At 38.6% G+C, this 14,263-nt stretch overlaps 1 protein-coding gene and 1 long non-coding RNA gene across 2 annotated transcripts in view; one reads left to right on the top strand and one right to left on the bottom strand.

Moving 5' to 3' along the window:
* Positions 1-14,263, bottom strand: part of LOC134674688 (GAS2-like protein pickled eggs) — a 134,253-nt gene that overhangs the window by 103,020 nt on the left and 16,970 nt on the right. Inside the window, exon 2 of the mRNA XM_063532810.1 lies at positions 10,888-11,086. Within this exon, the coding sequence (XP_063388880.1) occupies positions 10,888-11,070 (183 nt within the window). The 5' untranslated portion in view covers positions 11,071-11,086. The remainder of the gene's footprint in view (positions 1-10,887; positions 11,087-14,263) is intronic.
* LOC134674707 (uncharacterized) overlaps positions 1-14,263 on the top strand; it is a 444,870-nt gene that overhangs the window by 421,684 nt on the left and 8,923 nt on the right. The window lies entirely within an intron of this gene.

Genomic DNA, 14,263 nt, shown 5'->3' with positions numbered 1-14,263 from the left:
TATTAACATAGTGACCCGTTTCACCTGCCCTTAAGTGCACTTCTAATATTTTATCAATCTAACACAGTATTACAAAATTATCTGTGGCTTCCAGTATCACTCATTTGATAAACATTATTTTATCACAGCGATACGATAAAAAACATGTTGGCCTACGCATTTACATAGATAAACAAACAGATACATTTTTCGTAATACCAACATAATCTTTATTCTTACCACGAGTTTGACACTGACATTATTTACTAGCGTGTCCGTAACTTACTTTCTATGCATCTCGTTCGTACTGGCATATTAGTGCGAGCGAGAAGTACCTATGGAAAGTGTTTCATTATTTTTTTTTTACATCTCCAAACAATACAGTTTCTCAAATATGTATGTCTTGTATTTTAAAAGTCTTGATTTTCTTTAACAATGTTGTAAAGTCATGTTTTATAGTAGCAAGTGAATTACCAATCGGCCTTGATCGGAGCCGATCGGGGGCGTTCGGCGATCTATCGCCCCGATCTACCGTGGGCGGAGGCGCCGGCGCAGGCAGGTGACGTGCTATATGGAAAAGGCTGTGGGTTTGTTCCAGACCTGCGATATATTCTTATTTACTAATTATAGTATACTGCCTTATTCGAACTTCAAGATATTCACAAGAGACGACACGTACTAGATACGTTATAGTTTAGATCTCAACTAGTTCTCTTTTGCAGCGCAATTCGGGCAACCAATGTCACTTTTACGTTTGATAGAGTAAGATATCAATTAGATGTGATTTGGATCTCTAAGTCATATCCTGTGGAAGTCGTTCAAGAGTATCTCCAGAATAGCGCAAATGTCAAATTTGACAGGTTAGATCTTAAGCATATCGTTATCGTATCTTGGTGATGTAATGATGTGTAAAAGATATCTAATAGATGTCTATTTCACAATCCGAATCGGGCCTTCAAGACTTTCCTGTCTGAAGTTTGGCAAAGGCATCGTCGCGTCTCGCTCTCGCGCATAGAGGTACTTACAATAATATATAGATGACACGGGGGAGGGGCCAAACGACCGAACGAGATGCACTTATGGAAATTTCAGTAGGAGTAGCAGAGAAAGCGGTATTGCTTGTCCTTGTCACAGTCTCACTTTTTGTTTGATCCCCACCAAAATTTTAGTATGGTTTATGGTGGGCAACAAATAACCCGACCGAATTAAGTAGATTGTTTTTGGTGTGTTATCAGGAATGTTAAAACGTGTTTTTAATATAGTCGCTTTGCGTATGTTGTGTCCCTCACGGAGCTCATCTATGTAATACTAGGTCTATGTCCGGACAGTGTGAAATGCACGCGCGACTGACATCATTTAGTTGTATAATACATATATTACACATGTTGTTTACTCTTTATATTTGTTTGTTTTAAAAGTCACAACAAGAGTAGCATTAGAAATTAAATAACTGCTTACAAAAAAACATAACAAGCTAATATTGTGTCATTTTCAAGTAGTAAAACCCACCAATTATTTCACAAAGCAAGGCCTAACATAATAGTCGTGAAGTGCGAATCTATCATCGGTAATTATTATTTTATTCAGCAAAATTAATAAATCAAGCGCCGGCGCCCGTATAGCAGAGTAGTTAGTACACAGAAAGCGCACTGTGAGGTAAACGTTCGTACTAGTGCTCGACATGCTAATGCCCAATCTCGGAGTAATTAACAATGGAGCCGCCATTAACAGGCGTTCCCCTCTGTCGAAAATAGGCGGCCAATGGTCAACCACATGTCAACCATATGTATGGACTGACGTTTATCTGACATGACGTACAGTTACATTTACATTTAACTTACATTTGATGTGCCCCTCCCCCGCAAAAAACGGCAGATTATTTTGTACCGAAAATTTTGGACATGGCGTCTCCGTTGGTTATATCCTCTAAGTGCCCAATAGATGACATGTTGCTGTCACCTCTATTGACAATGACTTAAATTTCAAGATGACATGTACTGGGACCGCGTCGAGCACCAGCATATTTACCTTATGTGTAGTGAGGTTGTAATTGTAATACAAAATTGAAATGAAACCTTAAACTAAAGGGATTTCCTTTATGTATAGATGTTTCAGCCAACGAAGCCACTTAAAATTGCAGGTAGAAAAGCAATGCAATTAGCCAAGTAACATAAAAACATATAGGTTGGTGAGCATCGCAATTTGCTTCTTTTTAATTTAAAATGATATAGGTATATGTAGTTAAAAAAAACTAAAATCGGCCAAGTGTGTCGGTCTAAGCATAATGGAGGGTTCCGTGCCTTTATACAATTTGAAAAAGCTATCTATATACAAGCAAAAGAGCGTACCACCGCGGATCTTACGTCCTTTAAAATCATTAAATGAAGAGGGAAGGTAAAAAAGTAAAAATAAAACTCATTAATGGCTCAGCTGATCATGTTCAAATCAATTGTCCTGAAAATTATTTATTACTTTAATTTTTGTTTATTCTTCGATTCAAAAGTTAAAGGGGGACGGGCATCTTTTTGGACGTTTGTAGCGATTATTACCAAGATAATTCACTTAATTGAAATGACACCTAAGGGGCTATTCACTAAATTACGTCATTTCAAATTAGGGGGGGTCTGGACATCGGATGATGGTAGCATGACGTAGGAGGAAACGGGGTCATTCGAAGCATGATTTTTGGATGATTTTAGGGGGGGGTCAAAAATCGACAAAAATGATGACGTAATTTATCGACAGCCCTTAAGTTATGCTAGTCGTAGTACGAGTAGTCAGCCTGAAAAGTTTTACCTACTACCTATTTTGATGTAAACTCTCTGTTTGTTATTCTGTGCACCGGCGCCCGCGCCGGCCGCTAACCCGCTATAATTACAGGGTGTTTAATGATATGCTCGGTTATGCTAATCCGAGACACTCGCTCCGAATGAAGGCTTTCGTCATGCCTAACTGCTATTAAGAAATCCGTAATCTAAATGACTACATTAGCAAGCCTGGATGTGTGAACATGAACATTAATTTCATTATTTAATAGCTCCTCTACACGATGGGCCAACGCCGGCCAATCCAAGGGACGCAGCCATGCGGTAGAATGAGATAGCAATATCACTTGCCTCTAACGCATAAATGCGTCCCTTGGAGTGGCCGGCGTTGGCCCATCGTGGAGAGGAGCCATTATAACAGGCCTGGAGTTACCATGATTACCAGTACAATTTGACACTGTGTTGACGGTTTATCCGCTTAACCCCGGGTTAGTGGGATGGTGCAAGTGAGCCTTACAAAGTTAACTTGTAAGGCCCACTTGCACCATTCTTGTAACTCGGGGTTAACCGGTTAAACCAGCAGTTACCATGGTTACCAGTACAATTTGACACTAGGTTAACGGTTTAAGCGCTTAACCCCGGGTTAGTGGGATGGTGCAAGTGGCGCTTAAACATACAAAATTCTATAAGCTTTTAGAAATCCAACTAGCCATATAATACTGCTTTTCCACTGAGGCAAAGAAACCAGCAGAGCGGAGAAGCGAATCAATGCTATTGGTTGATTTCCGCACGTCTCCTCCCATCTCCCTATCACCTTAATGGAGAGGCAGCGTAAGTAAGACAATTTTGAATTAAGAATACTTTTAGTAGTAGGAGTAAACTCTTTGATGTACAATAAGACTTTGTAAAAATAACACAAAATTAGTACGCATTGTACAAAGACTAACTTATCCCATACCATGCGTGTCTCACTCCGCGATTTCGTCGCTTTGCTACAGGTAGCTAAAAGTGCATCCGTTCGGCCCCAATTTTGGGGTTTGCCATAAGCCGCGCGTGGCGCTGTCGCCACCTAGCGGCCATATCTGTGCTGATCGTAACAGACGCGTTTTGTTAGAGAGTGAATCTTCTGTACTTAGTACTATTATTTATTCTGTGCCCATACTTTTTCGGGTCCACTCATTCCTTTGTATTCTACAAACCTAATAAAAGTTTTAAATAATGACACAAAGATAACCAGCATAATGAATCAGGCCACATTTCGCCGGTTTCAGCGTAACCTGACTCACAGATATGTGTACACTTATGATACTGTATGGGTACCTACTCGCAGGAATACTGCGCCTATCCCCGGCGGAATATGCGTCCGTATGAAGTGTGGTGTGAGTGTGAGACATTTACGAGTACAAGTTCAAGTGTACAGTGTTGCCAACTTGGCATAAATGATGCCAGATCTGGCATATTTTCACTCGCTTTGGCACCAAAAATTTCCATTTAGCATCTGGCATATTTTTAGCATAATTTAGCCTAAGCCAAGTTTGCACCGACTTGGCAGCAACAATATGCGCCATCGCCTTATGTGGTTCATACTTTCATACGAATTTTGATTTTTGTGGACGGATGGACGTCGACGGACTATATAAAGTTGGTCAAGCAGATCTTGTCAGTAGAAAAAGGCGGCAAATTTGAAAAATGTATGTGTTTTAAGTGTCTAATTTCAAGTGACATTATAGCATTTTTTTAACATATTTCAAAAAACTTTGGCATAATCTAGACATTAGTCTAGCATTTTTTCAAAATCCGAGTTGGCAACACTGCAAGTGTATAGTTAGACGGGGAAAATGGGAAATACCCAAACTAGGTAGATGCAAAGTAATCGTGCATACCATCGTCTAGGGCCGGGTCTGGGCTATAACCGCGAAAATCGAAGTTCGCAAATTGCGGGGATTTTTCTCTGTCACTCTAATTACGCCTTCGTTGGAGTAAAAGAGAAAGATCCCCGCAATTTGCGAATATCGGTTTTCGCGGTAGCCGCTCTGGCCCTCGAACCTGCCAAGCTAGCGCGAGAATGGAGCCGAATTTTATAATTATAATTTGGCCATTGAAAACGATGAATTTTATTCTAAACTTAAAATTTTGAAAGGCCCGTACACATTTTTAAACAGTGCCATCTCGCGAGTTTAAACCTAATACAAATAGCTGGTAAAACAAAATTCCTCTAAAGAAAACCTAACTAAATCGATCGATTTGTTTTAAAAATAATTGTGAGCATTCGTTCAGTTGATTTGAAAATGTGAGTTAATAAGTACATAGCTGTCAATTTACTATTTTTAGTTCTAAGTTACGTAAAAAAATCTAAATCTTCTTCAAGAATCACTCTATTAGAAAATCGTATAGGTGAAAATCGCATGAAAATTCATTCGGTAATTTTTCAGTTTATCGCGAACATACATACATAAAGACAGACGCGGCGGAGCACTTTGTTTTATAAGGTTAATACATGTGTATTAAGGGGCCCACTGATTAACAGTCCGCTGGACGGTATCGGCCTGTCAGTTGTTCGGAACTGTCAAAATTTTGTTCTAACTGACAGGCCAATACCGTCCGGCGGACTGTTAATCAGTGGGCCTTTTTAAGTACGAGTAAGTAATACAAATTGACAATTTCTATTGACACATAAACCCAAAGTAAACAGTAGCGTGCGACCTTAAAAGTAATTTAGTTGCAAAACAAAGATGGTATCTAGCGTCTTCCATATCGGCCCGACCTTGCGGACTTCGCAATTGTTGCGAATGCTCTATGTAAATACTAGTTGGAATGTGTTTTTGAAGTAAAAACTTCTTTAGCGGCGCTGTGCACTTTTTTGATAAGGAAAAAATGTTAAACTCGCGACAGGTCACGTGTCCGTAAGACGTAAGATTCGTGTAAGATTTCGTGATGGGGAAAAAATGTTAAACTCGCGACAGCGTAAGACGTAAGATGCTTCGTACGACGGACACGTGACCTGATCGAAAAACTGTTACAATGTCATTGAGTTTTCACTTCTGCGGGCACTCTCGGAGTGCAACCAGTAGTTTTTTTAGTAGGCGAATTTCTTATGACTCGTAAGCACCTAGGCTTTTCAGAAGTTGAAAAATCTAGATACTTACTTAGATATCTATCAGTAGCGGTGCCTAAAAATATTAGTAGGCATGCCGGAGCTAATTGTGCGTTTTTAGACACTAACTGAGGAAACGTGCTGAACTGACTGAAAACGCAACTTATCAAATTCAATTTAGTGGAAAACGTTTCACCATATTCGTTTGAATTTTAGTTTATTTAGAATCTAATGTTAGCGTCGCCATTTATCGCCTCCGAATAAAAGGCGAATTTATAAAAATGAAACACATTTTCCAAGATGGCGATTCATTGAGGCCCCAAACGTATGGTCTGAACATAATACGGAACCCTAAAAACAGGACCTTTTTATCAAAATACATATCAAATTTCAGGGCTCTTCTAGAAATTTAAATAGAAATAAATAGAAATAGAAATAGTTTATTCGCGGCATAAAAAATAGATAACAGACAAAGAGAAAAAAAAGAGGAACAAAAAAAAATACACTTAACATTACAACACATATCATTACATAACAGAACAAGTAAATAGCCACGAAATGGTCCCGACTCAGCATGGTGTTAGCCTTGATGGGCCAACGCTTCGAGCAATTTGGGCAATTTCGAGCTTTGTACTATTTTGATTGTGATATCAAATTTTGTAGATTTAACTTTTGTCAGCGAACTTCCCTCCATCTTAACGTCTGTCACATCTACTTATGTAAATAAACGATTACCCAACTCTGAAGCCTGGTCAGCTCGCCAGGTGCACACTGCACGCTGACAGGTACATAAGTATCTAATTTAAATACCGTTTGGTTTCGTCACTCTCAGAGTTCCATTCATTCATCTGATTAGAGTTTCACACTCATCTACTCGAAGGTTAGGTAGAAGAGCTCCCGAGGGATAAGTTCACCTTTGTGATACCATTTCTGTAATTTAAGTGAACCTAATCCCATCAAAAACATAAATGTAAAAAAGGAGAGCCAAGTTCAATACAAAAATTATGCTTGGCTGTGGGGTTCGCCGCAAAAAGAATGGAGATCTAAATGAGTACCAAGTTCTATGCAAAATCCAAATATGTATTTATAGGAACAAAATAACATTATAAACAAGTATTAAACTCTATTTCTTTGCTTTATTGGATACCTATAACAATTGCTGTTATTTAAAAAAAATGCGAGATCTTAAAGCAGGTTAGATTTGACTAGGCCAGTTTTCATTACATCAGTCATTTTATAAAGTTATTCAACATATATATTTTGTAATTCTGATAAAAACTGGCCAAGCCAAATCTAACCTACTTTAAGATCTCACATTTTTTTTAAATAACAGCAATTGTTATAGGTATCCAATAAAGCAAAGAAATAGAGTTTAATACTTGTTTATAATGTTATTTTGTTCCTATAAATACATATTTGGATTTTGCATAGAACTTGGTACTCATTTAGATCTCCATTCTTTTTGCGGCGAACCCCACAGCCAAGCATAATTTTTGTATTGAACTTGGCTCTCCTTTTTTACATTTATGTTTTTGATGGGATATCAATACTTTTTGTAAAGAAAACTAGGCAGGTATTGAGATTTAATGTTTTTTCTTGTGTTTCCGCTGCATGTTTTTTACTTCTGTTCTTTGTATTAATTATGTGGTGCCGCGCGCCGCCAACGACACACCGTTGGCCGGTTGTTTAGCGGGTATTACAGGTTTTTTGTATGGGGACCCCCCCTATTTTTTCACTTTTTTTATTTTTAGATTTTTCCTACGCTTACACACAATTACCGAGCTGGATTCCAAATTTCATCCTTCTAGGTCATCTGGAAGTAGGTTAGGTTTAGGTACTATATGTCAGTCACAATAAAAAAGAAATTTGTATGGGGACCCCCCCTATTTATTATTATTTTTTTGTTTTTAGATTTTTTCCTACGCTTACACACAATAACCGAGCTGGATTCCAAATTTCATCCTTCTAGGTCATCTGGAAGTAGGTTAGGTTTAGGTACTTATATGTCAGTCACAATAAAAAATGGTTTTTTTGTATGGGGACCCCCCCTATTGTATAACTTTTTTTAATTTTTAGATTTTTTCCTACGCTTTCACACAATAACTGAGCTGGATTCCAAATTTCATCCTTCTAGGTCATCTGGAAGTAGGTTAGGTTTAGGTACTATAGGTATGTCAGTCAGTCTTAAAATTTACGACCTTTTGACCTTCATATCTTTATAACCGTTTGAGCTAGCTTCATGAAATTTGGGCTTCTAGATGTCCTTATGGATATAATTAAACACACGTAGTTTTATGTGTTTACGTTAAAGATGTTTTGAGTTATAGAAGGGTCAAAAGTGGCACCAAGTGGTTCGTGTAATATTACACTTGGCGCTGGCTAGCCAGTTCCTTTGCTTGAACTTGGCTTGACACGCTGCCGCGTGTCTAGATATTGTCTTCGGTTACCGTGATAGTTATTCATGGAATAAAACTATTGAAACGGATTATATCGCGTATATTGAATTAACGTTTCGAACCCTTTACAGCGTTCGTGGTCAACGGGTGACTGAGGAAAACCTAAAGCAGGCCTCTGACGAGCCTTCCAAATGGATGCCGTTACAATGGATTCATCCAAATGGACGGCATCCTAATATTAAATATTGTACGTTTTTGACATTCATGGACCGATTTTGGATTGCAGATTGATTCAATAGTTTTATTTTAGTGAACCTACTACTATTAATTTCCTGGTTTCCACTTCTGTCAGCAAACTTTACATCTTAACACCTGTCACATCCACTTATGTGAATTAAGGATTACCTTTCCCAATACTGAGATTCTGAGGCCGGAGGGCCTACCGCGAACCACGTTTGACGTGTTGCCTCCCTGTCACACTTACATACGTACGAATTTACAAGTGCAACAGAGAGCCAACACGTTAAACGTGGTTCGCGGTCCTATGCAACTGGTCAACCAACAGGTGCACGTCGACAGGTACAAATCTAATTTAAATGCCGTCGGATTTCGTCAGAATGTTAGAATGACATTCTGCTAAACGCCTGTCGGATTATCTTGGATTATTTATAATTGATTAATTTTATTACTTAAGAAAACTAGTTTTAAAAACCTCCGCCATTTTCAGATTAAGGTATAGATAGGTAGGCTTCAATGAAACGTTGGTTGCAAGTTTTATTTTATTATTATTATTATTTTTTTTGCGGATTTCATCATATTATTTATAATCGATTTTTGACATAAGTGGGACCAATCTGACTCTAAACACTTTTAAACAAATTGCTTTCCAAATTTTTTTTATTTTTTTATTATTATACCATCCTTTACTAGATTTAAAAAGGCAACCTGACCTCAACTAACATCAAAACTTAACTATCTTTCCAAATCGGTTCAAAAATAACGAAGTTCTAAAGTAACAAACAAGATACAGTCGAATTGATAACCTCCTCCTTTTTTGAAAACGGTTAGTAAAAGCTAAACGAATCAAAATTAAATTAGGACATTTTTCTACCTTTCTCTCTTACATTAGAGTGACAAGGGTATAAAGGTCGCGCTACACTGGTTCACCTCACCAGCGCCCGCGCACCTAATGCAATACCAGGCCAGTTTGCCAATCCGTACCTACTGAACCAGTTCGGGGGTCCGTGGGAGTAGTTGGACCCGAACGGGAGAACTCACCGGTCAATATTAGAATACAGTATGTAACTGAACGAAAACTCAAACTCGTTAATGTTAAGGTCATACTAAGCAACTTTTACTATGGGAGCAACCCCGAAATCGCGAAAAACAAGTGCGAGTGGGACTCGCGCACGAAGGGTTCCGTACCATAAAGCAAAAAAAAAGAAAACGGTCACCCATCCAAGTACTGACCACGCCCGACGTTGCTTAACTTTGGTCAAAAATCACGTTTGTTGTATGGGAGCCCCATTTAAATCTTTATTTTATTCTGTTTTTAGTATTTGTTGTTATAGCGGCAACAGAAATACATCATCTGTGAAAATTTCAACTGTCTAGCTATCACTGTTCGTGAGATACAGCCTGGTGACAGACAGACGGACGGACGGACGGACGGCGAAGTCTTAGTAATAGGGTCCCGTTTTACCCTTTGGGTACGGAACCCTAAAAATTGACACTTCCATTGGAAATTTCAACATCAGACCAGAAAAATGTATGAAACATCCAATTTTTTTTTCCGCATTTTCGGGGTTGGTCATATAGTAAAAGTTGCTCAGTATGACCTAAACATTAACGGGTTTGAGTAATTTCTTTTCGTTCAGTTATGTATGTATGTATGTATTTACTTTATTGTACATAGAAATATAAACACGAGAAACACAGTACTGCATTAAATACTAGCATCTACTCGCGACTTCATTTAAAATTCAAAACTATCCTATGTCCTTCCTCAATACTCAGCTTGGAGGATATAACCAACGGAGACGCCATGTCTAAAATTTTCGGTACAAAATAGTCTGCCGTTTTTTGCGGGGGAGGGGCACATCAAATGTATAGGTACGTCATGTCAGATAAACGTCAGTCCATACATATGGTTGACATGAGGTTGACCATTGGCCGCCTATTTTCGACAGAGGGGAACGCCTGTTAATGGCGGCTCCATTGTTAATTACTCCGAGATACTCAGACTATTATGTCCATGCAAAATTCAATTTCTTTCTGATTTGTTAAGGGTGGCTAATTACTATTTAGTGGCCAATAGCAGCCACCCTATAAAGTTTACGACCTTGATCGAACTACTAACTTTAAAAAAATGTTATCACAAAAGTCGGTGGATTCTATTAGTATAAAATTGATCACAACCCAAGCGGATGTCAAGCCATTTCCTTACGCTGCGCCACTTGTAAAAGGGGCCAAGAAAATATTATCATATTTATATTATTGATAAGATTACTGGTATGTTTCATTAAGAGATATACTGATAGGTCGTCCCTATTGATTGGTTATCGCATTTATTGATAAACTGATAATGATAGTGTGGAGTTGCGATATTTATTTATTTACAAACAGGCTATCTATATAAATCTAAGACACTTACCCGACATAAAGCGACGCCAGTATCCAATCTATCCAAGAAATTGTCAGCATTGATCCTAAGCTCGGGGTAGAGGATTGTCAGCCACTCGGCCAAATCCTCCTTCATGGCGTAGAGGTACTCCTCGGAGGACTTGAACGGCCTGAACGGCCGCGCCTCCAGGAGGACGGCGCCTGCTGACGACATTTTAGATGGACATTGGCTCTGGAACAAGAGAATAAACACTATAAGACATTTATTTATGACTACCAACTTACAGTAGTTAGTTAAAGATGATTCTAACATAAGTAACCTAGGGGATACATCCATAATACGACGGACATTTATTTGTAAGGTTAATAATAGATATGGTAGAAATATTGGAGCAAGAATAGTTTTAAGGCACGAGGGTTCAACAAACTTCTACTACCAAGTGAAACACAAAATTTTCACCACAACAACGCGACAAAAATACAATATAAACTGTAACATCACAGATCAATCCTAAATACACACAAGCTTCGAGTATTCTTTATTGATCACTAAAATAGAAAATAACAATTAGGAAAAAACTTACAAAATTATAAATTATAAATAAAGATGTCAATCACAATGAAAAAATAAGCGATGATCAACTTACGCTGGCTCTGGCTTTACAATTTTTGGATTGTAATAATGTGGTACGTCGTACGTCCCACAATAAAAAAGGAAAATATATGGACATTGATACTTACAAAACGAAATCTAATAAAATAAGAATAACAGCGATGTCTTAATGATCTCTTCCAATCATTCCATTAGTAATAAAAGCTCAATAATAATTTCAAAATAAGAGGCGTACAAGTATAAACCCGTGTAATATCTACACGTGTTTGCGTCCTCCTGAGTATGAAAAATCGCGACATTTGCCGCCCGAATGTTGTCAAGCGAACAATTAAACTGGACAGGAGCAATTGCCACATACATCAGATTCAAGGGTATCGTTTAAAAGTTAACGAGCAATTACTGTTAATTAATATCATCGTTTCGGTCCGTGATTCTATTCCACGGACAAATATTTTGGCACAGCAAATATTTAGCATCGAAACTGAACAATTTCTACTCTTATTCGTCAAGAAATCAGAGGGGCTACCGCGAAAACAGAAATTCGCAAATTGCGGGGATCTTTCTCTTTTACTCCAATGAAGGCGTAATTAGAGTGACAGAGAAAACTGCCCGCAATTTGCGAACTTCGATTTCATTCAAGAGCGTGACGTGACGTACGCGTTTGCGTTAAGTCTCATTTTGTATAGGATATTGAGTTTCCAGAACATCCCGTTTGGCGCGCTGTTCAAATTCCCATACAAAATGAGATTTAACACGAACGCGTACGTTCGTCACGCCATCGAATGAAAACACTAGGGGTTAAGAAATCAGAAATGAATGTCAAATAAAGACTTATATCAGATGCTTAGCCGTCCACTAATCAAAACTTGCAAAGACAAATGACAAAACTTGGATTTGAAATAGTGTTTCTTTACAAATATCTTTTAACCCGATGAGCCCGTGCATGGAAGAAGAAGAAACAGTAAAACATATCCTCCTACACTGTAAACAGATAGAAGCATACAGGAACCAATACCTGGGGACTCCGTGCACACTGAAGGAGGCAGTTAGCAAATAGCAACCTGAAGACACTGCTAGATTTCATGGTTGTCGATTTGCGGAAAATGCCCAGGATAACTAACTAACTAACCCGATGAGCCTTCATTTTAAACCAAATTTGAATGAGTATACTAACGAGACTCTCTTACTTAGTCCGTTTAAGTCGGTGCAAAGTAAGCTTAGACTTAGACTCAGACAGTTCAGTCTCTCTCTCTCCTTAGCATTATTATTCCGTCTATTGTGGGGTCTACTTTGCTTGTCCTTTCTCTCCACTTGACACGATCGGACGTGTCTACTGAAACATCGCAGACACTCATATCTTTTGCTATGGTATGACTGCCAGTCTAGTTTTTGGAAAGTCAGTTGTTATTGTTAAGAGACAGTTTAGCTGGACCATTTTCTACCTGTTTGTTTTATTCAGACCGTTTAAGCGTGCCGGCTGAATAAGGAGTCAATTGGCCACGGCCGAAACAGGAGCGCATGCGTCAGCCATTGTGCGCGGGAAAGTTGCGCCGGAGTTCATTTTGGCGCACAATGCATAGGGGAGTTGATGAAGACCTGGAGGCTGATTCAGACTTAACAATTTGATACCGTTTTGATCTTGTTTTGATAAGATTGATGAATGAAGTGAAAGTGAAGACATTTGTCGTGTCAAAATCAGTTCAAAACCATAATAGGGAATGATACGTATTTTAATTGTAATACCATATGATCAATAAAAAAAATACTTCAACCAAAAACGTCACTTATTTTTAGCAATCGAGTTTGTATTTTATTTTTTCATGGTTGAGTCACTAGTACAATAACGGTCCGATTCGAACTTTAAAATATGTCAATTAATAGACCTAAAAACGATATGGATTAGATGATATATTATGTCAGTGTCAAATGTGACGTTTCTACAAACAAAAACGTCACTTTTAACAATGACACATCTCATCCATATCGTTTCTAGATCTATTAATTGACGTATCTTAAAGTTAGAATCGGGCAGTAAATGTACGGCTCGATTCGGGAAGTGGATTAGAGATTTACTAGATATGAAATAGTAAAGATATGCGACGATCCACGGCAAACGGTACCTTATGGCGACTGGCACCGCGATTCGGGAAATGAATTAGAGAGTCACTAGATATGAAATAGTAAAGATATGTGACGATCCACGGCAAACGGTACCTTATGACGGCTGGCGCTGCGATTCGGGAAATGAATTAGAGATTCACTAGATATGAAATAGTAAAAATATGTGACGATCCACGGCAAAAAGTACCTTATGGCGGCTGGTGCTTACGTCGCATAGCGCCGCAATAATATTGGAGCTGCGTTAATAATAGCGTAAGCGCCAACCGCCATAAGGTACCTTTACCCGTAGGACGTCACATATCTTTACTATATCGTATCTAGTTAATCTCTAATTTATTTCCCGAATCGCGCCGGTAGTGTACACTACTGTACAGTCACCATCTCAGATGTATCGGAGCGGCTAAGGCGCTCACATAAATCTGAACACGCCTCTATTGTTAGGGCGCTAGAGTGCGTGTTCCGATATTGTGAACACCTTGGCCGCCCCGATATATCTGATGGCGACTGTACCTACCTATTTACGAGATAAAGTCCCGTTTCAGTTTAAAGATAGGACTGTTTGACCGCGTGTTTGTCTAGGCGTGAGTGGTGTGAATGACTAATGGGGGAAACTCTATACTTCTGCTTGTTTTACTTTTTGTGACTCAAATGGGGCGTTATTCGTAGCGGCGCA

The sequence above is a fragment of the Cydia fagiglandana genome, chromosome 20, assembly GCF_963556715.1.
Source record: "Cydia fagiglandana chromosome 20, ilCydFagi1.1, whole genome shotgun sequence".
Taxonomy (NCBI): Eukaryota; Metazoa; Arthropoda; class Insecta; order Lepidoptera; family Tortricidae; genus Cydia; species Cydia fagiglandana.
Note: the sequence above shows the minus strand (reverse complement) of the source record. Positions and strands in the feature narration are given on the sequence as shown.